This window comes from Festucalex cinctus, chromosome 7 (genome assembly GCF_051991245.1).
Source record: "Festucalex cinctus isolate MCC-2025b chromosome 7, RoL_Fcin_1.0, whole genome shotgun sequence".
Classification (NCBI taxonomy): domain Eukaryota; kingdom Metazoa; phylum Chordata; class Actinopteri; order Syngnathiformes; family Syngnathidae; genus Festucalex; species Festucalex cinctus.
In genome coordinates this window covers 12544034-12568832 of record NC_135417.1, presented here as the reverse complement: position 1 = coordinate 12568832, position 24799 = coordinate 12544034, and the positions used below count along the sequence as shown (strand labels likewise).

General features: G+C 41.6%; 4 protein-coding genes and 1 long non-coding RNA gene across 11 annotated transcripts; 2 read left to right on the top strand and 3 right to left on the bottom strand.

Moving 5' to 3' along the window:
- The first annotated feature begins 3310 nt into the window (after positions 1 to 3310).
- On the top strand, positions 3311 to 4791 carry tmem158 (transmembrane protein 158). Its single transcript, XM_077526482.1, has one exon. The coding sequence runs from the start codon at positions 3541 to 3543 to the stop codon at positions 4297 to 4299; it is 759 nt and encodes a 252-aa protein (XP_077382608.1). The 5' UTR covers positions 3311 to 3540; the 3' UTR covers positions 4300 to 4791.
- Positions 4288 to 13421, top strand: LOC144022038 (CUB domain-containing protein 1-like). Of its 2 annotated transcripts, none has more exons than XM_077526463.1 (9): positions 4288 to 4407; positions 7125 to 7331; positions 7460 to 7831; positions 7897 to 8259; positions 9565 to 9762; positions 9931 to 10302; positions 11323 to 11670; positions 11749 to 11836; positions 12553 to 13421. In XM_077526463.1, exons 2-9 carry the CDS (start codon positions 7139 to 7141, stop codon positions 12989 to 12991), a joined length of 2373 nt encoding a protein of 790 aa, XP_077382589.1. In that variant the 5' UTR covers positions 4288 to 4407; positions 7125 to 7138; the 3' UTR covers positions 12992 to 13421. The 2 variants fall into 2 exon arrangements, with proteins under 2 accessions (XP_077382589.1, XP_077382588.1); XM_077526462.1 differs by lacking the exon at positions 4288 to 4407 and adding an exon at positions 5538 to 6244.
- On the bottom strand, positions 6810 to 14486 carry LOC144022046 (uncharacterized). Its single transcript, XR_013284252.1, has 3 exons — positions 12830 to 14486; positions 12578 to 12709; positions 6810 to 8225 (listed from the first exon to the last, which is right to left on the bottom strand). It is a non-coding gene; the product is annotated as an uncharacterized LOC144022046 (long non-coding RNA).
- Positions 14487 to 14984: 498 nt separating this feature from the next.
- On the bottom strand, positions 14985 to 16985 carry clec3ba (C-type lectin domain family 3, member Ba). Its single transcript, XM_077526483.1, has 3 exons — positions 15811 to 16985; positions 15641 to 15736; positions 14985 to 15563 (listed from the first exon to the last, which is right to left on the bottom strand). The coding sequence occupies exons 1-3, from the start codon at positions 15908 to 15910 to the stop codon at positions 15163 to 15165; spliced, it is 597 nt and encodes a 198-aa protein (XP_077382609.1). The 5' UTR covers positions 15911 to 16985; the 3' UTR covers positions 14985 to 15162.
- A 133-nt stretch (positions 16986 to 17118) lies between these two features.
- On the bottom strand, positions 17119 to 24764 carry fez2a (fasciculation and elongation protein zeta 2a). Of its 6 annotated transcripts, XM_077526480.1 has the most exons (10): positions 24145 to 24760; positions 23390 to 23498; positions 23133 to 23252; positions 22880 to 23003; positions 21386 to 21651; positions 21224 to 21304; positions 20967 to 21042; positions 20486 to 20551; positions 19241 to 19267; positions 17119 to 17988 (listed from the first exon to the last, which is right to left on the bottom strand). In XM_077526480.1, the coding sequence occupies exons 1-9, from the start codon at positions 24447 to 24449 to the stop codon at positions 19257 to 19259; spliced, it is 1158 nt and encodes a 385-aa protein (XP_077382606.1). In that variant the 5' UTR covers positions 24450 to 24760; the 3' UTR covers positions 17119 to 17988; positions 19241 to 19256. The 6 variants fall into 6 exon arrangements, 5 of the variants coding, with proteins under 5 accessions (XP_077382606.1, XP_077382605.1, XP_077382604.1 ...); XR_013284250.1 differs by having other exon boundaries at positions 19241 to 20551; positions 24145 to 24764; XM_077526479.1 differs by having other exon boundaries at positions 17119 to 19267.
- Positions 24765 to 24799: the final 35 nt, after the last annotated feature.

Below are 24799 nucleotides of genomic sequence, written 5' to 3'. Positions count from 1 at the left end.
AAGTCGATTGAGCCGATTTTTTTTCTGGCTGTGTTCAAGCCGAGCATTTGTAAATTGCTATGTTGCCTTTTTGGGTCTCAGCAGATTGTTGGTTGTTTTTCAAACAAATCTCTTTTGAAAGGACCCAATCATCCGACTTCCGCCCGCATCCGCCTCCCTGCTCCCTCCGTGACAAAAACCGGTAATCACCCTGGCGGTTCTCGCCGCCTGTTTCAGGGGACGATTACGTTTCACCAACGGCAAACCACAAGACAAATGACCAGGCGGGAGCTGCAGTGCGTTCTGTGGAAAACGGAAACACTGAATGCATTTGGGCGGGGCTTTCCTTCACCTGTCCAAGGTGACCCTGAACAACTTCCCAATCAAGTTTGTGCTTCAGTAAACGGACGGACGGACGGACGGATGGATGGATGGGTGGGTGGATGGATGGATGGATGGATGGATGGATGGATGGACGGACGGACGGACGGACGGATGGATGGACGGCCGGATGGATGGCCGGATGGGTGGGTGGGTGGTTGGTTGGATGGATGGATGGACGGACGGACGGACGGATGGATGGATGGATGGATGGATGGATGGATGGATGGACGGACAGACGGATGGACGGACGGACGGACGGATGGATGGATGCATTGAGCTGTCACTGTCTTACAAATGCAATTATGCCATCTAGTGGCAGAATAATGACCTCAACACAAATCAATATCACTCTTCTTTTTTTTTTTTACAGTATAGTCCGTCTTTTTAATTTTAACTCAATGTTGTGAATTATTATGAAGTTACTATATCAGTGACTAAAAGATGCAGCGATATTTTTATTAGTTTACCATTTTTTTTCTCTATTTGTATGTTAACAAGAGTATGAAAACCTAAAAAAATATCTTTATTGTACATTTAGAACAGGTATAAAATGTACGGTTAATCATGAGTTAACTATTGAAGTCATGCGATTAATTATGATGTAAAATGTTTAATTGCCTGACGGATATTTTACTCTATCAATACCTGGAAATGGGTCACAGGAAGTCCAGAGCATAGAGCGAGGAACGAGCACGGAACATTCCGGGACAAGCTCTCCTTTCCTCCCCATGCGTCACTTTGTCGTGTGTTGACTTGACGCGCGTGGCCACCTTGAAAACTGAATCTTGCTGTCGTGAGTGAAAATATATGTCAGGATTTTGGTTTTTTTCAACTCTAACCCAAAAAGCAGAACCTTCGAGATTGTGCCATTCAATTGTTCAGAAAGATTTCTGTCACTCAAGTGTTGAATGAATCTATTTTCTATAACTCTTTAGTACATTGATGAAGCATTTTACAAATTCCCGTTTTCCCGTTTGTTCGCCTGTTTGTCTTGAATCCGACGCTAAACGGCGACAGTGAAACCTTAAGACCGTCTTCCTTCACTGAACATCCTGTATTGTTCCTCATCAGTGGACTCGACGCTTCCGGCGCCTCCAGGGAGAGAACCATTCGGTTGCCGTGGTGATGAGTCCTGGCAGTGATTGGTGATATGACAGGAGACGAATCGGGGTTTCGCCGAGCTGAAACTTTGCGCTTACGAGGATGCACAGACATTCTTTGGCGTCTAATTAAGTCCGAGTCTGCGTTTGGAGACTGATGGCGTCTGATCCGGCACAAGAGCGGCCGCCCGGACCGAAAACGCTTCCTGGTCTCGGCTTCCTGCGGAACGAGCCACGTTTGAGTCGATGAATCTTTTATGCGTTCTCCTTTGGCACGAGAGAGACTTTGTCTTTGTCCCATTTGTATTTTTGTCACCAAAGCAATTTACATTTTTATAGCATAATTAATGAACAAGAAAACCATTTACATTTTTCTGCTCCGTTCACAACGGCACATCTGAGACGCGTTTCGAAAGAGTGAAACGTTTTGAGCGTGCGGAACCGCAACTAAACAAAAGTGTGCAAACAAAAAAAAAAAAGGGGCTGCGGTCATAATTAAACCCGAAGGAGCGGACGAGTGCTTTCAGGTGCAAATTGGGGGTCAAAGTGTTTTCCACTTCATTTGACCATCACATCAAATCCACAAAGCCACGCCCTCAAACAGCAAATGACGTCATTGAAACGGCAGACAGGCCAACAGTTCCTTCAAGTGACGTTTGTTGCCTTCATCGACTGCTAAATGGGAATAATCGATCTCGTTGTTATTCCTGCTGGATGATCCACTTTTGCTAATAGCTCATTGTCTTTTCAGACACATTTGAAATCATTATGAATATAATACCGCCATGATTATTTATCACTCCCGTTCATTTCCAAGGCGGACAAGCGAGAACATGAAAGGACAATTAGTTTTTTGTTGAACCTGCGCGTTGTCCTTGTTTTGGGACGAGTGACGTCTCAGAATAAGCGGAAGCCTTCATGGTCGTCTGTCTTGAAAACAAAGACAATATTTCATCACTTCTATATACTAAAAGTGTCATATAGTGCGAACACATCTGGTGTTTTGTGCAACAACAATTTGGCATTATCGCAAGCTTTGGCATAATAAATATCCCACATTGGCGCACAATCTCATGAACAAGGCTTGAAATAACTTTTTCCTTTGATGAGCAATTTCATGACATCAAATGATGAGCATATTATTCATTATGATTAGCTTTTTTTGTGCAGGTTAATAATATACCTGAACAAGTGTTTTATTAAACAATAAAAATATCACCATATAACAGGGAGGTTTGAAAAGCAGATGTTGAATATTTCACTATTTGACTGTCCTACTGAATAGTTGATACAAGAATCTTGTATTTGAATAATGACATTTTTACTTAATACATTTCACTTTATAAAGAACAAACAACTAATTGGTTTTCCTTATAAGCAACCGTTTCTATTTCTTAAAGCTACTGAACGCAGAAAATTACATTTCAAATTGTTACTGCCGCCTGCGGGGAGCCGAAATCTACTTTTGAACATGAATGAATCATGAATCTGTTTATATTATTTGATGTGTTTGGGTTTATATTATTTGATGTGTTTGGTGATTTCCAAGTATGTTCTTTTAGATTTTATCTGGTTTTATTTTCCTATTTTATGTGCAGCACTTTGGTTCCCTTGTGGATTTTTAAATGTGCTATACAAATAAAGTTGATTGATTGATTGAACTACAGGCCACAAAAAAAAAAAAAATCTACGTAAGTAGAGTTACGAAGTTGGCTACAAAGTATTTGTGCTGTTGCAAGAAAGTTGAAGCAGAGAAAGCCGAAGCATTTGACTACTCCATGCAAATCTGGCTTTGTCGTTCCTTTTCGTTTTTTGGACTTTGGCGAATAAATGCAGAGCGAGGGAGAGAAAAAGGACCGGAAGGGGAGCACACGGTGCCAAGATGCGCGCACGCAGGACACACAGTCGGATGGGGAGAATTTGCAAAGGGAGGGGCTGCGCGTAACGCGACAGCCATTGGACGTTTCCATTCGGGTTCCAGTCGGGCGGAGGATCGAATCTCTCCCTCTGGTTCAAACGACGCCAGCGGTCGGTTCGTCCCACGCGCCATGCGAGCAGGAGAGCCGCGGCCCGGGCCATGCTGAACAAGTGTCCGACCCTGCTGCTGGCCCTGACGGCGGCGGCCGGACTCGTCCGCCGATGCCGGAGCTGGAGCGACGAGGACGCGCTGCTGCCGCCGCCGCTGCCGCTGCCGCTGCCGCCCGCCGTCAACTCCTCCAACAGGTTCCTGGCCGACCCGGCGACGGACGCGCGCCTGTCCAAGAGGTCCGCGGAAGGCAGCGACGGCTCGCCGGACGCGTCGTCGTCGTCGTCGTCGTCGTCGCAGCCGCCGTCGCAATTATGCAACGTGAGCGTCCAGAGGCTGCTGCCGTCCTCGCTGGTGGCCCGCTGGGACAGCAGCTTCGGCTTCCAGTGCGACGTGCTCGTCTACACCACCAACAACCACGGGCGGGCTTATTTCTCCGCCGCGTTCAACCGCGCCGTCTCGCCGGTGGTCGTCGAGCATCTGGGGACCACCGGGGGTCAGCAGGAGTTGAGGCTGTGCGTGGGCTGCGGGATGTCCCGCTACAGGAGGCTGCAGGGCCCCGGCAGGGCCCCTCGGGCGAGGGCCCAGCAGGGCGGCGACCAGGTCGCCTTTTGCTGCGTGGATTTCAGCCTCGACGAGCTGAAGGGTGACAAAAGTTGGAGGCTGAACAGAAAACCCATCGAGTCCACACTTGTGGCTTGCTTCATGACGCTGGTCATCATCGTGTGGAGCGTTGCTGCCCTCATCTGGCCGGTTCCGATCATTGCAGGCTTCCTCCCGAACGGGATGGAGCAGAGACGACCCAGATGACTGAATATTAATCGTAGCCATTATACTCCTTGCCACAACGAATGGACGACTGTTTGTTGACATTTGGGCCGTTTTGGAATTCCGATAAAGCTCAGAGGAACAATTAAGGTATGAATGAATGAATGAATGAATGTATGCGTGACTTCTATAGCGGGACCAATTCCAATATGTTTTTGTATCCTCGTCGGCTTACGTAGCCTAGAATACGTCAGCGTAAATTTTCTCTTTAAACCGTCTTTGTAGTTTTGAACCTTTCTAGCAATGTTTTTGCCTTATACCTTGTGTAGAACTTTTGCACTGCACATGTACTGAAAACGAAAAATCTAATCGCGATATAAAACGTACACCTTTTCTGACGGAATTGTTTGAGTGGGTTTCAATGTTTTTAAAGCGAGATTTATAATATCAAGCTCAATATAGCCGACAGTATGTGCTTTATTTGTATCTATGTCACAATATAAATGACAATAAAATATGATATGATATATTTTATTTATATGTTTTATTTTATTCCTGATTGCACCTGAACACATCGGGCGATGGAAATGATGGAAATCTTGATTTATTATTAGAGCTGTCGAAATGAAAACATTTATAGAGGGCGCTATTGAGCCGTTTATACAAATTTGCACAAGAACTGTCTAAAATATTGATGTGATGTTCATGTCAGGTATGATGTGTGTGCAAAGTTGAATGAGTTTTCTCCCATGTTTAGACCCCGAAAAACATGTGCAACAGCACTAAATGAGTAAATACAGAACATTTGAAAAACAAGAATACAATTATTTTGGAAAAGTTTCCTTGCCGGAAATTGTAAACATTGTGCACTTCCATATGCAGAGCAATGTATAACATTGTCCTTTCAGTTTTCTTGCCATGCACATATGGAACGCGCTGATGCCTGAAATGTTTTTCTTTCTTTTTTTTTTTTAAACCAATCAAATATTAGCTTCACCACATTGCACCTTTGTGAAGGCTTAGACGTATGCAAGTATTTTCTTGTCCTCTGATTGGTTTAGCTAAACAAAATTAAACATATTAATTCTGATTAGCCGAGATAAATATGCGCACCAAAGATTGATTTAGAGGATGATGTCAGACATGATTTAAATAAGCGGCACTTAATTGTCAAGAAAACCTGGACAAGTGCGAGGATAGGTCAGCCAATGACGCTTCTTGCTGACTTGTTTCAACCTGGAAAATAGTGTGGGACTTACCCCAGTCAATCTCGGGGGTCTCTGATGGCGGCACTTCCTGCTGCATGCGGCCATGGGCTGTTATCCATCTCAGTGTGGATGAGCTCCACGTGGGAGTTTTTTTCCTCACGTGGTTTGTCTGTGCTCTGCCATGTCTTTTTTTTTTTTAAACATAATTTATCAAGTTGTGTGTGTGATATTAGTATTTTTATTTTATTATTTAACCAAAGCTATGAATCATTAGTTTGAATTTTACCTTTTTTTTCTTCTTTTTTTTTTTAAACCACTCACTCACTCTGACGTCATATTAAGCCACACATGGTCTCCCAGGGGGAGAAGTGAAGCCACGTCAACCGGCACCGAGTGAGTGCCGGTTCCACTCCTCCACCCGGAGCCCCAAACATGCATCCTTTAAATGCCTTTTAGTCATCATAGTTTGCGTGACGTCGCCTCGAAGAGCAGTTGCCTCGCTTACCTGCCGTTTGCCACGCCTTTACCACACACACGCACGCAAGCACAAGTCCCGGAAGTGAATACAAGTGAGGTCGCATCTACGAGCTACAGTTAACCAACACTTTTTTTTTTTTTTTTTTCTTCCCCCACCTCGACGAAGACACCAATGAGTCCAGTATGCTTAAAGGTCCAGTGACTTGAGTCGGGATAAAGTCACAGTACCTGTGAATTGCGTGGCAGCATGACGCTTTTGAAAGTCCCACTTTGTTTTCTCCTTTTTGGCTTCTTGGTTACAGGTAAGAAGTTAACAGCTTAACTATTCAACGACGAAACACTTGCACTGGTAAAGTAGTGTTGGTTGGTAGTTGAGTTATTAGGCAGATGTGTGGTTATTTGCGGCTAACAACCTCAGTCAGAAAGTAGTGCTGTTGACTTTAAGGGAGTGGACTGGTTGTTGTTTGATGAAAGAAAACAAGAACGACCATAATGAAACTGAGGCTCATTATGAAATGTTACTGTTAGTAGGCCTAATTGCTGTGGCTTTTCTTTCTTTCTTTCTTTTAAATATGCAAGGAAAGTGTTTTTCTCGGTTTGAGTGCAACTTCAGAGCTACAGTATTTGATATCAACCTGAATCTTTATTTTTAATTTTTTTAGTTTGGAAATGTTGAGGGAAAAAAACAACAAAAGAACACACACACGGGAGTAATTAATCATAAATATAGGTTCTGAAATATAAAAATGTATAAAATCATTACCATTGATGATAAAGATCTGACAAATCTTAATACAGTTACAAAGTATGCAGTGTCAGAAAATGTAATATTTAACGAAATGTAGACTTTAACTTGTTGACATGAGGTTACCTAGTAGCAGCATGTTTTTATTTAACCTTTGACCAATCCGGACTGAATCCCGCCTTGCAGGATGGGCTCCACTTTTATACTGTGACCAGAATAAGGGCTGGCAGTCTATAGAAACTAGTTGGACGGGTTTTACCACAATAATTTTACAAGTGAGCAATATTTCAGCCTTGGCAGAAGTATTTTTTTTTTCTCAACAAAATGACTGGAAAACTTCCCAATGCAAAATGAACGTTTTCGAGAGCGTTCCAGAATAGAAAGTGAAAGTGTACAATCTGGTGCAATGCCTTCATTTTGTCTTTATGAATTTGCAGAGACCCAGACGCTGATGTTCACCCCTGAGCGAGGCACCAGCGTCAACATCAGCAAACAGGCGATAGGGTCATTATGCAAAGTATGCTCCGGCGTGGAGCGCAAGTGTGAAGAGTCACTATTGTTAAAAGGAGACAACCCTGTCTGGGTGGAATTCACTTGCGCCCAACCGGAAAATGTATTCAGAGTGGAAATCATACGAAAAATAGGTAACATTTATAATTAACCGTCATCTGTATGTTCTATTCTAAACCTCATGTATCATCTGTACGAGTGAAAGTTTGGCCATCCCTAATAAGCGAGACTGCCGCTCACAACTGTAATTATCTCCGTTTAGAATGTACCACAAAGTCTTGCGATGGTGACATCATGCAGGTGGACTCGGACGTCAACCGATGGTTGGATTTCCACCGCAGGCTCACCTGGAACCTAAAAGCCTCGCTATCAAAATCGGTCCGAGTGGACTTCATCCGGTTTGGGTCGGGTATGAGGCAAATCCCTCCCTCTGAAAACTGTCCCGATATGCGTACCTACACCTTGAAGACCTCCAAGAAGACGGGGACTGCGGTCGTCGGCAAATTCTGCAAGTCAGGTTTCATCCGCAGTGCTCAGGTTCTAAACGAAGGCAGCTTCTCCCTGGATGTCCCACCATCCGTACTGGTGATCCAAAGTGACCGGTTTGCCGTGTCTGTTGGGGAGAACATCAAATGTAAGTTTGCACGACAATCTTCTCCATCTTGAATCGAGTTTCATTATTTTTTCCCCATCTTTTAGCTCTTGCCAAAATCACATTATCTTTGCCACATGGGACATCCGCCGAGTTGCTCTCGCCAAACTTCCCTGAGAGTTTCCCCGATGACGGCAAGATGGAATGGTACTTTGAGCTCACGGCCGAACAAAGAGCAGCCGTCGAGTTTCTTGAGCTCACGGAGCCACCTTGTTTCAAGAAGGAAACTGCGGTCAAGTACCGCGGCGGCGGCGGCGGGCGGACGCTGGAGAGGCGTCTGACGGACACGCAGCCGCTCCAAAGTCAGGGAAACTTTTCTCTGATTCTCTCCAACTGTGAGATCGACAGAAGACGACATGCTTCTCCTGGACTCTCCCTGAAACTCAAAGTGACGTCGTCAATGCCACCAGGTATGTCATTCGGTTTACAATTAGCGCAACTATTGGACATTCAGAGAGTTTTGCTTCGGTTTTATTATACATCACCACATTGGATATAAAAAACAGCAATCAGTTGGTCATTTTAGTATGACAGCGTATTTTAGGGCCACGTATAAAATTTTTTTTTTTAGGTGGGTTGGGGGTATAGCTAACATTCAGAGAAAAAACTTGCATATTTGAAACAAAGTGGCAAAAAAACTCACAAATTTATGAAAAGAAATCGTATATTTGCGACATTATAAAGTGGCAAATTTGTAAGAACCCCCCCCCACACACAAATTTATGAAAAAAAAATTGTATATTTGCGACATTATAAAGTGGCAAATTTGTAAGAACCCCCCCCCACACACAAATTTATGAAAAAAAAATTGTATATTTGCGACATTAAAAAAAGTGGCTAATTTACAAGAAAAAAAAAATCACAAATTTACAAGAAATAAATTCACAAATGTAACGGATGCATATTATTTATGACAAATTAATTTCACAATGTTGGTATAAACTGGAAAAAGCATTTTTGATATTCAGCTCTTCTTAATTCACACCCAAGTGAAGTGGATTCTTCAATACAATTTTTTTTTGTTTTTATCTCTTTAGCAGACCTTTACAATTATTAATTTTGGACAGATGTGTGTGATGGAGTGAATATTTATATTTAGGAGATATTAATCTCACCTACACATTACTGTGCAAAGATCGACTACTGGCTTGTTGATTTCATTTTTTGTTTTTTGCAATGAAAAAAACCCCCAAAAAAAACAGTTGTACTACTGGTGCAAGAGAATAATAAGTTTTCTGCTGTTAAGTTAAACGAGTTCTTCTGAATAATGACTTCATTTTGTATATCGTGGCAGTTTAGTTGTAATAAATAACTCCTAAATCATAACATTTTTACCAAAGCAGTTTGTTTAGTTTTGCTCCCTAACAGCCTGGAAGACTGATTGAGATATGACATGTTGCAGCAGGCCATATAGATTTTCATTTTCATATCCTGTTGCAACAACAGTGCAGGCTGTGATGGCAAAATGTAAAACGGTGTGCGATGCGGAGGCTTGCTGTGTTACAAAATGGCCTCTGGGCGATTGATTGATTTGATTTGAGACCACGTCGGTGTCGTGATGAGTCGTGGCGAGTGTGATGTATAGTTGCCTCCGGGTTTGCTGGATCGGGAAGCTCGTACGTTTCCTCACCGATTAGTCATGAATGACGGCGCTTCAAGCGGGAAACTCCTCCGATGCCGGAAAATGAAAATGGCTGACGTCTGTTCCCTTGCAGTGCTATGTAGCGTGGACATGAAGAAATTCAAGGGCTTTTCTCTGCAACTGGAGAGGCTGAAGCTGTCGTCCAAATGCGAAATGAAGATCAACTCTGTGATTATGGAGAAGATCACAGTCGCATCCGGAAATGTTTCTCAACTGTCTTTCCAGGATTGTAATCCTGGAGACATCACTGTCACAGCCAATCGAGTCATTGGTAAATCCACATTTGACTCACACCTGCTTAACATTGTCTTTTTTTTTTTCTTTTTTTTTTTAACTCAAACTAAGAATCACTCATGCCCCAATGTGTGGAAAAAGTAAATAGTTTCCAGCTGCACTGCCTTCCAATAAAATGAGTTCCATCTTTTACGTGTTTGCAAAGGTTGCAGTCACATGAAGGACTGCCCAAAGTCTTCGGTGCCTCTTGCGGCGCCTTCCCTGCCGGACTGCCTCCCGTCCGACCTGGACGCTGTGACCTGGTCCCTCCGTCCCCCTCCCAAAGGCACGGTGGAGCTGACCTCTTTGATCGGACCCCTGGAGCAGTCCCTGTCGGGGGATTTGTGCCACGACAGCGTCGTTACCCTGACGGAGGATAACGGCGCCACTCTCGGCCACTTCTGCCCTCAGGGGGCCATTACCAAGGTCCAAATCCACGAGTCCCACGTGTCGGTCAAAGTGACCAGAGCGGATGGCCAAGCGCTGATTTCGTCTGCCAAGGCCGTGTTTGCTGCTAGGTTGAAAGAGGAGATCTCAGGTAACAACATGACTTTTAACAGGAAGCCAATGTGGAGTAAATATTTTTGACTGGCAAATAAGTTCAAACGCATTTGCAAATACTCAACTAAATTTGGTTTCTATACAGTCGCACTTTGAAACAACCAACGCTGCATACAAAGTGCTAATTTTTATGTCAGAAATATTAGTAAAGATAGGTAAAATAAAATAGGACTAAATAAGTTAATTAATGAATGTCTTAAGTAGGTAAGTAGGCAAATAAAATTAATAAGAAGTAATTGAATAATAAAATAAATAAATGAACTGACATCAATAATAATTTTTAAAAAAATACATTCAAACGTATTTGGAAGTATGTTCGAACACAATTGTAGTTTTAAATGCTACAAACTTTTATTTTTTTCCCCATAATGCAACAGGGTATTGACTTCTGCATGTGCAGGTTGAAAAATCAAAAGCAACTATTTTATTTTATTTGTTTTTTAACTTGTGACATACCGGTATTATACCAATACGTTCGAAAATTGAGTAAACATTGTTTATTTGTAATTTTTCATGATTTATTATTTTTGTCATTTTGGGCATTTTTTCCCCCCCAATAATTCCACAGGGTGTGTATCTGTAAATGTCAATTCTCCGTGGCAGTAAGGAAAATATACCGAATGGAAATCATGCACTGCAGACATAATAAATCATAAAAATGACAAATTAACAATATTTACTGACTTAATTTTCAAACGTATTGGTCAAATGCTTGGAAGTGACATTATGGGAAAAATGAAAAACGTTTAGCATTTAGCCTACAACTATGTTTGAACATATTTTCCATTCAAAAATGTTAACTCGACATTGGCAGTTGCACATTTAGTAAAAATGTTTTTACAAGGCAAACTGAGTAAAATTGTAAAATAAAAGCTGTATGAAATATTCGGTTTCAGAGTGCTTTCAAAGCACCAAAACTGATTTTGAGAGTCCGAGATTTGATTGTGAGCAAATGTAAGAACTCGTACCCATCGATGGCCTCTTCTCTCCAACCCAGAAAGGTACATCTTCACGGTGACTCCAAAGAAAGACAGCAGCCTCCTTTTGGCAACGCCGGGCTGGCCGGCGGGGATGGCGTCCTACGCCACCGTCTCCTGGATCGTTTTGCTGCCGCCCAAGACGGAGGCACACTTGGAGTTCATCAGCCTGAGCCAGCCCAAGTGCGAAAGCCGCCACACCAACATTCGCGTGCAGACCTTCAACAGTCTGGAGGAGGACTACAGCCGCAGGGAGGACGAGGAGGCGGACCAGATCAGCGTCTACCAGAGTTTTTACCTCAACATGTCCAACTGCATGCCCGAGCGAGGCGACTTCAGCGTCATCACAAAACTAACCATCCAGAAAAGTAACATTTCGACACTCGTCTTTCCATTTGTGCGTTGACGAGACGGTGAAGTACAACTTTGGTTTTTTTCTCACTTAGACCAAGTATTGATCATCATCGCCAGTGTGGTCGCTGCTCTCGTGCTGCTTTTCGTCGCCGTGCTGGTGGCGGTTTGTTTCATAATTAGGTAAGTTCTTTTTTTCTTGTTCTTTTTTTTTTATGTGGCTTTGAATATGGCAGACCAAAAATGTCAAAATAATCAATAAATAATAATAAAAAAAAGTGAAAAATAAAAACGGATATAAAAAATATTATTCAACAATACAAAAATAATTATAAATTAAAATAAAAACAAAATATGTATACATAAATACAAAAATAAAAATTAGATTAAAAAATAATATAAAAATAAATGGCTAATAAAAGTGAAAATGAAAACGGATATAAAAAAAATACAATTCAACAATTTAATAGAATATAAATGGAAATAAAATAAAAATACATCAATAAATTAATAAATGAGATTCAAAAAATAAATAGAAATAAATGTGGAACGTCTGTAGCATGAAATAAGTAAATATGAGAGCAGAGCCTTTTTTTTAATTTATTGATATTCAAATTTACATATTTTTGTATTTCCACATTTATTTTCATTTTTCTGTTTTTACTTTTTTATAATTACTTTGTTTATGTTTCCATTTATATTTATTTTTTGTATTTAATTTTTGATTTAGATTTTTATATCTATTTTTTCTTTTCACTTTTATTTTGGCGTTTTTGTTCAATTAATTGGGTTTTCCGTGGGTCACGGTGCTCGGAATGGAGCATTGCTGTATGGCACTTTAAAAATGGAAAACTTTTGAGCCCTTACGAGGCGCTAATTGTGTATGTGCTGCCAAACAGGAAGAAGAAAAAGAAGCTCAATCACCTGGTGTCCATCTACAATCCCGACGGCACCAACTTCCAGCCAGGCCCAGGACACAACGGCTTCCCCAAAAGCCGCGAAGACAACGAGTCGCATGTGTACGCCTCCATTGAGGACTCGCTGGTCTACACCCACCTGTTGAGAAAGGGGGCCGAGATGGGCATCTACACGGAGTCGGACCCGTACGAGCCCGTCACGGTGCAAGCAGACTCTCTGGCGTCGAAAGACGCAAACAACATGGAGACGGGGGTTTACCAGGAGTATCCTGTGTCCGCTCAGCAGGCACCTCCGCTTCCCAACAGGCCCCCGAGCAACAGCAACGCCCTTGTGGACAATGTGATTTACGAGGGCCGGCCCCAATTGGAGGAGCATTCCACTAAGATGGAGGCACGACTGGAGCCGGAGGGAGGCGACTGATCAGCTGCAGGATTTCCACCAAACTTTCTTGAACTTGGCGATCGTCATTCCTGGGTTGAAGCTTGGCCTCATGAGACTTTTTTTTCTTTTGCCTGCACACGTTTTTGCACCAAATTCACACACTCAACGTGTTCAGACTTGCCTGTTGCTGCTGCCTGCTTTTTTATCTGGAGCGGCGGAGCTTTCTCTTGTGAAATCCGAACCGAATCACCCCTTACTACTTTTTGATAAACGGAAATTGAACATATCGCGGTACTTCTTCAGTTGGAAAATTATACTTTTGTACCAATCACGTTGAGGAAAAGGCTTATTGTATGTGTCCTTTAAATGCCTTTTAGTCAGTTTTGTCAGTGAGAAATGAACACATTTTTAACATTTTTGTGCGATTTATTTCTCATCTTTAAGAATTAAAGACATTTATTTACACATTTGTGGGAGTACTGTATATTTATGTTGGGGACATAATTGGCCTAATGTTAGATGAATGTCCTTACAAACAGCCAAGAGGCACTTGTACATTCTTAAAAACGAAAGAATCAAATCCGAGTATAGTATACAATTTAGTTGTTGGGTCTTCCGAATATTACATTATGCTAATAATGTAAAAAAGTGTTCCATATAGACAATTAAAATATACGACGTGCACATTAAAAACTAGCATAATGTAACGATCTAGCTAGCACGGCACTGTGGTGATTTGATCTCTCAACTCAAATTTATTTATAAAGCAGCCATTTTAAGTGAGTATAGAAGTAGATTTTTTTGTAGGCTTATACAAGTAAATACATTTTAAATCGGAAAATTAATAAGAAGTAGGCAAGTGAATAAATAAATACATAGATAAATAAATAGAATAAACATTAGATTCATAACACAAAACACAGCACACGTTAGCAACTTAACATCCGGTAATTCGGCCGACGCCGCGGTCAATTATGCCGTAAAAAGTCTTTATGGTGTTAATCAGTTATTGAATTCAACTGTGTAATATCTATTAAACCGTAGCAGGCTAGCAGCACAAACGAATGAAACATTATTTTCCTCCACATTTTGCGTGTGCCATGTCCATGTGGTAACTTGCCTCGTAGGAGGCTAACATCTGCTGATTCAGCCACCAATATCGTTTGCCTTCATTTAATAACTATACATCGAGCTACATCTACACAACTAACTAATTTACAGTGATTGCTACACAAGCAACGAGAAGGATCACAAGTCCTTCGTCTTGTTGTTCATCCTTTTTATGGCTGCTGCAGCGACCCATTGGCTATGCATTGGTTATTCTTTTGATAGCTTGGAGAATGCGCGATCATTTGTTTGCCTCTTCTCATTGTGGCAGCTGGTCCACAACAGCTGTCAATCATTGCTGTTTACTCAAAATGGCTGCGCTAACGCCCATTTTGGGACACGTGACGTCACATCCCGATCTACACGATTTTCACCATGTGTGGGCGTTGCATTGCGCAAATGAGCAGACATGCTCGAAAGTTTGGGAATTTTCTATATCCTAAAATAGAGGTTAAAAGTCCCTTTGAAAGCCCAAATTTCTTGGAAATGGGTGAAGGCGCCTGAACATGTTAATCTGATGTAGTCTTCTGGGGGAAATGAACTATTGTGATGTCATTTCATTTGGAGGGTGGAAATGGTTGCACAATTCCCCTGTGCGCATCTTCATCAACTCAAATGACTCCGAAACTTGACTCGAGTGATGTGATGTGGAACAGCGAATATAACCCCCAGCAGAAGTTTGACGGTTGATGTGATTTTTGGCTCTTAACCTAATTTACGACAAGTACTATTCACAGCTTATTTTCCTTTCTTAATTTTCAAATAAAGCTCTTCTTCCTTGAATGTTTAACCTCTCCAAGCTACAAAACAGAGTTCGGTTCAAGTCGTTGCGTTCATTTTTTTACATGATGACTCAGACCGTTTTGGAGACTTTGACACTGAATTTTTGCACAAGGCGGTGCACAGAAATGTCACAGAGAATAAATTGCAGAAAAATGCATGTTTATTTGGTTTATGAGCTGATGTTATAAGAACGCAAGGCTAGAATGTTTATCAACTGAAATCTCCCCGTTAGTTCCTACTTTAGATTTTAACACTAAATGCATACGTACTCAAACGATGTCCGTGGCATGTTGAATTCAATTCTGGACATGGCAGAAAAGTCAGACGATGTTAAACTCGCACACCGAAGCCTTTTGAGCTCGACAGCTGTCGTCAAACCACTTCCCGTTGGCGGTGGTGGCCAACGTGCCGCAATTCTGGCTTGGCCCGCCGTCCGGCTGCGTGGTGATCTCCGTCTCCCAGTTCTTGAAGCGCAAGCTGGACCCGGACTGGTCCAACCACTGGCCTTCGGTCACCATGTCGTTGATGCCCAGCCAGATGGGCTCCTCCGGGCTGACGCTTTGACGTACGTAGGCGTACAGCTGCTCGTTTTCGTCAGCCGTCAGAGGGGTGCTCAGGCTGCCCCCCTTGGCGACGCAATCGTCGCTGGCCGCGTGGAAAGTCTTCTTGGCCGGATCGGCCAGGAAACACTTGCCCGGGACTTTCGTTCCACGTAGACACACTGACATGGAAGGATGGATGGACAGCTCAAGTTAGACCAACAAAAAGTATTAACTGGCATTTGTAAAAGAAACTTACTTGACTGTAAAGATTGCTGTTCTTTCAACAAGTTCAGGTCGTAAACAATGTCTTCAATTTGTTTCTTTAGTTCTTCAATTGCAGCATTGGTAGATTCTGTCAGGATTCAAAGTAACATTGACGAACACTCAACATCACATGTGAGGTCAAATGCAAATGATTGACCTTACCTTTCTTTGTGCTTTTTTTCTTTTCTGTGCTCTGCTGGCATGTGCATTCCATCAGCAGCAGAAGGCAAAACACCAAGCGAAAACTTTGCACTCGTTCCATGATATCCTTTCGATGTCGGTCTGCAGGTTTTGCGTATTGATTGGAGTCTCGCTGCCGAGCGGTGCAGTGTTTCAATGAAGGCTTCTTATCTTGGGGAGCCCAAATGTTTTGCAGATGTCTTACGAACCTTCGTATTGTTTTGGGAACGCGTGCGGGGAGGCGGGCGACGCGATTGCGCTAAAACTTTTGGCAGAGCAAAGCCAAGACTGTTTGGTTGCGAAATGTCTTCAGCCTGCTTGTTGAAGTTAGTGATCAAAATTATTGAGCAAGCATTTGATCGGTGCATACATCTTGCAACTACCAGAATAAAAAATACTGCGTGTTTCGTTCATATCCCCCTGACTACCAGGAAAAAAAAAATATTGTCCAATCATGTTTATTTTGACATTCCCCAATCTATGTGGAGTAACTGGAATACTGCAAAAGACATTTTTGAAAAGCAAAACATTTTTTTTTTTTTAACTCATTCACTGCCTTTGACAAGTATACTTGTCAATTGTATTTTTTAGAGCGGTGCTAAATGGGGGCGAATCTGAGCATGCTCCACTGTAAATATCAAACTTGGAAACAACTTTACTGATGCCCAACCACCGGTAGATGACATCATTGCCCCATTTTATAGGAAATAAACACAGTTTCAGAGTCCATGGGAGAAATGGCTGTATTTTGGCAAACCTACATTTTTCTGCTGTCAATTATAAAAGAACGGGACGGGACAAAAAGTAGGGAGTCTATTCTGTTATTTGGTAGATTCGGTTTATATATAATTATTGAATGGAATATCACGTGAGTATTGGAAATGTAAACATTTTCTATAATGACTGGCAGTGAATGAGTTTTAAGCTAAGATGTGTCCACTACAGAGGACATTTTTTTTAAAACTTATATGCTAGGCTCAAATACAGTTAAAATAATTCAACCAGAAATATTATATTGTGTTTTTCATATTTGAATTGCTTTGTTAAGGTGCATTTGATAAGCAAAGTGGGAGATATATGTTATTAAGAGCAGACGCAGATGTTTTTGTTTTTTTAAAAGGAGGCTTAAGACAGTCTTTTAAAAAAAATAACTGCATCCTGGTGAAATGAATCATTTCATACCAAATTAGTTCTGATGACAAAACGCTTGAGAACCCTTTTTCATTGATATAATTTCCCATTTGTGCCAATTCACATTTTCAACCATCTGACGAAATCACAGACAGCAAATAGTGTAATCTCATAAATATATTTAAACATTTACAAAATAAATGAGCAATGAAACGGGTAACACATCATCTAGTAATAAAACATTTGTTGAAAATACGTTCTTTACAATGTAGAAAAGTTCAAAAGGCAACACGTACTCAATACATCCACAACGACAAGTGTCGACTGCTCTGCGCACGACGCGAGTGTCGTGCTGGGGTCAAACGGTACAAAAATGATCACTCAAATGCATAGTCAGTTCATTAGCTCGTTGTCGTCAGTGCAAAACATTTCCGACAAAACTCAATCTTCACAAGAGGCTGCAAATCTCGAGTCGGTGGAATACGGATGAGAACACACATTTGTTTTGATATGAAGCCTCGCTAACTTTGTTAGGATGTTCCCTGATCTCTTGCCGCTGATGCATGAACATCTTTTCTATCTGTGTTTATGTCTTGCTGTTTAATAATAAGCAGCAGCTGTGTTGATCATTACAAAGTGACCTCCAAGAAGCCCCCGTTTGCGCTTTGTGCACATTTGATCCTGGCTCAGCAGGCCGGAAGCACTTTGGATGAATGCAAAGCCCTTTTCGTCGCACGAGCAGTTCAGCGACGAAGCTCGCGTTGCTTCTCGGGCGTATTCCTTTGACGGATCGTCAATATTAACAAAACAACAAAAGTTACAAATACAAACTAACACAGACTCATTAAAATCACAAAAAAAAAAGGGGATTAAAGGAACAAACACAAGGACACGTGTTGAAGAAACAGCATGCTGAAACAAAGCGTTCAATTCGTAATTGTGCTTTTTGCTTGTGGAAAACAATCGTCACGGTCCGAAGCCTCTCGCCAGCGTTTGCCGACGTCCCTCCAGGCTACGTTGGGCAAAGCACTGGAACAGCAGACAGATCAATGTGAGCACAGTGACGTGTGAGGCCTCAGCATGGAGTCAGTGGTAAAATAAAAAAAAAAAAGAAAAAAAAAAAGCACTAAATGGGAAATAAAGCCCGAGGGGGAAAGTAGGAAAACATTTGAATACAACAATTACAAAACACGTTCAGCAACCACAACATTAACTCATTAGCTCCCAAAAACGTATAAATACGTCATATTTTAAATGTTTTGTGTCCCAAAGACGTATTTATACGTTTTTTGTTGTTTTTTATGCCAGAGCTTAGAGAAGGCTTTTATGCAGTCTCTCTACTGCAGAAAATGGTTGAGTGGCAGCAGAGTATAAGAGATCAACCAGGCCATGTTAAAACTCCCAGTTTTCCCACAGTTCTAAGCAGAATTGTGAAAAATGATGAAACTTAGCCATGTTCTATTGCTAATTGCTGCACAGTGGAAACGGATAGGAATATACTTTTTTCCCTGATAATAGAAGAGACTGTAATCTCTCTTTTGGTATGTTCCATATTTTTATAGCTATAGAACATAATATTTCACGGGCTTGAAAAATCAGTCAAAATCCAGGAAAACACAAGTGAAAATGGTTGGGAGTGAATGAGTTAAAATACACAATTAACGAGATCCAATACAAGAGTGACAGCTAAAATTTAGAAAGTAACTCACATTGAACTGAAATTGAAAATACTAAATAGTTAGTAAAAGTTTGTTAGGATGTAACGATATCCAAATGTCACATTTCGATATTGTCGCGATATTGTGGGGGTGTTGGAGCTCAAGATGCTGCATAAAAATTCACAATATTGTAAATAGTGGGGGGGGGGGGCACAATAATTGAGTCTTTGTTCATAATAACATTGACAAAGAAATACGCTTGGCCAGTCATTGTATTGTTATGTGTTATTATTAGCTTAGTGACGCAAAGCATCATGGTCTATGTAGTTCACCTGGCAATTAGCGTGGGTCTTAAACATACCGTAGGTAGCCAAAACATGCCTAATTAAAACGAAACTGCACCAATAAACTAACCACTAGAGGGTGCTAGACTCCACAAATGTGAAAATTAAGCTGGCCTGACTTCTGCTTGTAAAAAGTGTGTCACATGCATAGTGACGCCGGTCGGTTTGTGAAACTACGGAGTGAAAACTGGGCTCAAAGTCACAATGTGGAAAAGGGCCGCATAGCCACAGTGAGCAACGAAACCACAACAGTGCGGGTCACGTGACGACGTCACAAACCTTGCCAGGCCGTCGCTCACACCACAGCTTGCGAGAAAGCAAGGCAGCATTAGCGCATGACTTCAAACACAAACAAACCAACGGAAAAAGTGGAGATGACGTGATGAAGAGCGTCTTCCAACGATTTCATTTTGCATCATTTAACTGTTTGTGGTGACTATTAACACAGATATGCTGAATCTAACCAAACATAGTTTAGCGCATGATTTGATTGAATTGATGTCCAGAACTTGAATAACATCACAGTGCGTATGTCTGATTGATAACACATTTACAAATATGTAAAGAAATATAATACGTGCTTCATTATTGAAACGAGATTAGTGATCACCTGTTTGTCTTTTCAAATTATGATTGTTTTTACACAGAGAAGGGAGAATTTATGGAAATAAAATACAAGAGATGAAGAATTTAATCCAATGTTAATCCAAGTATATGCAGTATACTATAGTGGTAAATTATTAAATGCAAGTGTTTCTTTTTCTACTTTTTATTTATTTATTTTTTTTATTTTATTTTTTTTTAACGGAAAGGCAGAACAAAAATACAAGAAAAAAAAAAGAGGGGACCCTAAAAATTGGTTGACTTCAGCAAGACAATAAATATGGGAACTCTTAATCCTTAGGGTGCTTTGATAAAAAAAAACACCATAAACATGTTATCTAGTCACCTGGGAATTGTTTTATGTATATTGTGAAGAAAAAAAGAAAAAAAGAAAAAAAAAAAAAACCATTACGCTCCTTTGAAGTAGAAAATAATATGGCCGTGTCTAAAAGTACTTTTGTCCAGCATTAGTGAGAGCCTTCGCGTCATAATAATCAATAATAATTGATTAATTACAATTTAATGTTAAATATCAACTTTTCCCCATTCATTTTCAATGGGGCAGACATTGAACTATTTCTAAGTGTCATATTTTTTTCTCAATGTACCTCATAAGCATCCCACATGCATTCTAATCTTAGCATTCAGCTTTCAGCATTCCCACGCAATTTTTTCCAGAAATTGCACTGATTCTAGTTACAATTACAATTCATCTTAATGCGAAATGAGACCAGATTCTAGTCATTCATTCATTCATTCATTTCGTCCTCAGTCATTCACATTGCTAAATATGAGACGCTAAATTGTACACAGTCAGTATGACACAGTTGTTGATCCATGCAAACGAAAACCACAACAATACATTTACTGTTAAAGGAATCTGAACATGCGCATTGCAAAATGAATTGGAGCAAGGCCTACCTTTGAGAATGTAGTCTGTTAAGAGGGCCGGCACCTTGTCGCTGTCGTCTCTCATCGCATGCAGAACTGAAATGTGGTAAATGAGAATGAGGGTGGGGGACACTTTCCAAGTATCAAACTTAACTCATTCACTCCCAGTCATTTTCCACAGAAGCAATCCCCTTCACTCCCGGAGAATATTGTTTTAAAGTCTCTTCTTTCATCAGGAAAAGTATAAAGTATATATCGATCTGTATCTCTTTTGCAGCAATTAGCATTAGAAAATATCTAAGTTTAATCATTAGTCACAAATTTATTTTGAATTGTGAGTTGCAGTTGAGAAGCTGTGTCAAAGCCTTCTGTATGCTTTAGCATTAAAAAAACACAAACAAACAAACAAACGTATAATTACGTCTTTGGGACACAAAAACATTTAAAATAGAACGTATTTATACGTTTTGGGGAGCAAATGAGTTAACGATGTCGGACGAAAGAAAGTTACTTTTGATGAGGACCTGGAGGTCCTCGATGGAAGGAGGGTGTCCTTTTTTTTCATACGGGATGGCCGTGGTCAAATACTGCAAATGAAATAAAAACATAGACGAGGTTGTTTGACATTTACTTCGTCAAATCAGGACTCATAGGATACATGCTTCTTTCTGGCACTACCATATAGTGAAATTCACAATATGGATAAAAGTATTGGGACCTTCAGTAAGTGTCCAGTGTCCAACTAGTACAGAAAAATTGGAAATGAACCTGTCGCTCACTGCAGCCGCTGCCGAATGTTTGTCGAAAGCCGTTTTGAATAACAGAGGAGAGGCCCTCCATGCTGAAACGCTGACGATGAAGGAAAGAGCAACAGAGAAACATAAAATGAAGGAAGTTAAATAGCCCGTCGTCCGCAAATAATCAACTCACCGATCCAAGCGACTTCTCGACGTGGCCTTGCGACATTCCCGCCGCCCCTTTGAGCTTTTTTTTCTTCTTGAGCGCCTCGCGGTGCTCCTTCTGTCGGTTTTGCACGTCGATGAGCGCCGAGATGAAGGCGTTCTTCACCTCCTTCTCGAAGTCCAGCTCGTCCCTGAGAGCCAAATGCTGCACCAGCTCCTCCGAGAGCCTCGTGACGGCGCCCTCCGTCTCCGCCAGACGCTCGTTCAGCGCCGCCGCGTTGAGTCCACGCACTCCTGAGCATGCGCACTTGTTAGTGATCCAGATGATACATACGTCATTTATTGTCTTCTAATTATCCTGTTTACGTGAAAAAAAATTTGAAGTTCATAAAGTACAATTAATTTAACTGTTAGCAGTTATTTAATAATATACATTTAAAAAAAAAATGTAATGTCATTGTCAGGTGGAAACCCTGCATGGAATAACCCTGAGCAAAAATATCGCACTATTAAAATTACAGTTTCAAAATTACATTTTTTTTTAAATATTTGAATACATATAAAAAACACTTTTTTTCACTAATTTTTTTTATATAGAATATTTAGTACACAAGAAATGGGTATCATGTTAACTTAAAAACCTTAACCTGCTTTAATTCTTCTGAGTAATTCACAAAGAACCATCATTATAGAGCTATTTTTAGAACAGACTCAAAAGCAACTCATGTTGTCCTTGGGGCTAACTAGTACCCGGTGGAACCATTTACACTTGCACATTAATCAGAGCAAAAAGGAATCTTTCAAATCTCATCTTGCTTCCCCTATATGCACCGAGAATGAGAAAAAAAAAAAAAAAAAAAAAAGTTAATTGGAGGAAATGAGTTTCAAAGAGGCAGCTCATTTACTCAACTCTGCAAGCAGCCTATAATATATTATCAAAAAAGAAGAGTTCATTACTGATGAAGGACAGTATTAAGCCTGTATTCAACTGAAGGGCGACTGTTGGCGAAGGTAGCAAATACGTTTTCCCGTCAGGGTTCGTTCAAGGTTCGAAAACGTTAGCTAAACATTCGCAGAGTTTTAATACTTTTTCTTGTTGCAAGGAAATTAAATGTATCAAAAAATGTTTAGAGAACCATTAAAACTGTTTCGAGAACGTTTCGCTAACGTTGCGATCTTGAGCGCACCCTGACGTGACGTCAACATTTGTTAACATAGCAAACGTTTGCCCGTCTGGCTTTCGCGATTATTAAAACCTTGACTTTTTAAAACCACCGTAAACCATCAAACAGGAAACGGGCCCATGCCGTGTCCAAATATGGTCAATTTGACACATCAAAACTTGCACGTCTGTCCCCATTTTGCCTGTTATTTTTATGTACTATAATTAAAGGGTTGAAAATAGCGTAAGAACAAAATGATTAATTCTCCTGAGAAGTGTTGAAAAATGACACCAGCTTCCTTATTTTGTGCAAGCCGTGGGGATTTCTATGACCTTGTACTGCACACCAAGTCCACTCACTCTCTTCATAACTTGGACTTCTTCTGGGGCGCTGAACATCCAAAGGAAGAACAGAAAGTGAAGGATTGTGCTGCGCTTCAAAGTCGGGCGAGTCTTGCATCATTTCCTCAATCTCTTCAATCACCTGCACAGCAAGTCAAGTCACATTGGGCCAGCGGTTATCCCAGTGAGAATCGCCTCCAAATCCCTCCGCGGCCGGCTTAAGCTGCATCCTCGTCTGCTTTTAAACAGCTCTTTATAATACGCCACTCACCTGCTCGGCCGTGAAGATCGGGTCCTCGCCGAGACACGAGACGATGATGGCGTGCATGTCCAGCTGTTCCCTCAGCTCCTCCACTTCAGACGCATCCGCCGCGATGACGCTCGTCTGACTCTAAGTAGACACCACAACATTTTAATCACGGGCGGCCGGAAGCATGGTTGAGATTTGGCGCGTGAATGGAAGGCAGATTTGGCGAATTGGCGGGTAGTAAAAGTGGGACGCTGTGGGAGAGGGGCGGAGTCACTGACCGAGTTCTCCTCCGGCTTGAATGTGGACATGTGGAGGGAGCGTGTTCGGGAATGCCTCCAATCCATCACCATCACTTGTCCGTAGCTTCGGGTCAAAGCATTCCAGATCCTGCGGATACATCAAAAAGAGCATCAGGTGCTTCTGTTGGTTCCAATTTCATGAATATCCTACATGAGGGACAAAAAACAAACAAACGGTTTAGGTTAGATTTTCAACATAATTAATGTTTTATGTAAATTTGACCAATATGACTAATACATTTTATATGCATACATTTCATATGTAAAGTATAATAAATATCAATGGGGTGCCCCCAAGGACCACGAGAACTACTCGAAAAATAGCTCTGACTGGACATTGCGATTTTCGAGGAACATTTGAAAATGTTAACACTGGCAGAGAATCATAAAGTGTTGCATGTATTGATGTTTATCCCTTAATTGTGTGAGAAATAATTGCCATGATCAGTATGTTCACATAAATGAAGGTCAAACTAGACCTGGGGGTAACATGCAACAATATTACTAAAGGTAGAGCTCATTTGTTGTTTCAGAAGTGTGAATGCCTTCAAAATCGGTAGGCTAACCAAAAAGTAGCTCTGTTTCAAAATCGTTGTTGATCCAGTGGGTTCTAAACATAGGCCTCGACATACGAACGCAAGCACAACCGATGACGTCATGTACAGCGTGACACTAATTCAAAAGACATAACTCTAAATTATGAGTGAGAACAGAACATCATCAACATTACTCACTCGTCCCCCTGTAGAAGCGCGTCCTCGGTGATCGCCGCCACCGCGTGGCCGTTGTCCTCCGCGGGGCTTCCATGCCCGAAGCACAAAGACAAAGTCCCGTCGAAATTGTCCACCAGATCCGCCGCGGACGTGCTCGGAGGTCCCCCATCATCACCATCATCCTCCTCCTCCTCCTCCTCCTCCTCACCGCCGCCATCGACAGCCTTCAGACAGAGCGTCTCCGCGGCGGGCACAGCTCCTTTCAGCGGCCGATCAGCGCACAAATTCGGCCGGCCGTCATCCGGACGAGCGGTAGGCGCCGCCATTGCCCGTCCGGGACAGCCTACCGGCTTTGGCTGGATGATGATGATGATGATGGTGGATGCGTGGGGCTGACAGGCCGTGGCATCCCCCCTCTTCCTCTTCTTCTTCTTCTTCTTCTCAAGCCCACAGCGAGGCCGCCAGGCATCCTTCCTGCAGCGGCGGCTCAGGCTGCACGGAGCCCACTAGTGGTTGCGACACAACCACGCATACTGTACTGACAACACTCAGCATCATCATCATCATCATCATCAATATTCATGACATCAGCGTGCTCACTGCTCAATAACATTTGAATCACTCTCACATACAGTACTGTTCAAGTTTTACTAAGTGATAGCGCCCTCTGTGGGGT

Excerpts from the sequence above, each read along its gene's own strand:
- clec3ba (XM_077526483.1), bottom strand. The coding sequence starts at position 15,910 with ATGGAACGAGTGCAAAGTTTTCGCTTGGTGTTTTGCCTTCTGCTGCTG. Across the intron at positions 15,737-15,810 it reads GAAAAAAAGCACAAAGAAAG|AATCTACCAATGCTGCAATT; the intron begins GTAAGGTCAATC and ends GAATCCTGACAG. Across the intron at positions 15,564-15,640 it reads ACAGCAATCTTTACAGTCAA|TGTGTCTACGTGGAACGAAA; the intron begins GTAAGTTTCTTT and ends CTTCCATGTCAG.
- tmem158 (XM_077526482.1), top strand. The coding sequence starts at position 3,541 with ATGCTGAACAAGTGTCCGACCCTGCTGCTGGCCCTGACGGCGGCGGCC.
- fez2a (XM_077526477.1), bottom strand. The coding sequence starts at position 24,449 with ATGGCGGCGCCTACCGCTCGTCCGGATGACGGCCGGCCGAATTTGTGC. Across the intron at positions 23,253-23,389 it reads TCAAGCCGGAGGAGAACTCG|AGTCAGACGAGCGTCATCGC; the intron begins GTCAGTGACTCC and ends GTGTCTACTTAG. Across the intron at positions 21,652-22,879 it reads AAGTCCAAGTTATGAAGAGA|GAGTGCGTGGACTCAACGCG; the intron begins GTGAGTGGACTT and ends GCGCATGCTCAG.
- LOC144022038 (XM_077526462.1), top strand. The coding sequence starts at position 6,190 with ATGACGCTTTTGAAAGTCCCACTTTGTTTTCTCCTTTTTGGCTTCTTG. Across the intron at positions 7,332-7,459 it reads GGAAATCATACGAAAAATAG|AATGTACCACAAAGTCTTGC; the intron begins GTAACATTTATA and ends ATCTCCGTTTAG. Across the intron at positions 11,671-11,748 it reads AAAACTAACCATCCAGAAAA|ACCAAGTATTGATCATCATC; the intron begins GTAACATTTCGA and ends TTTCTCACTTAG.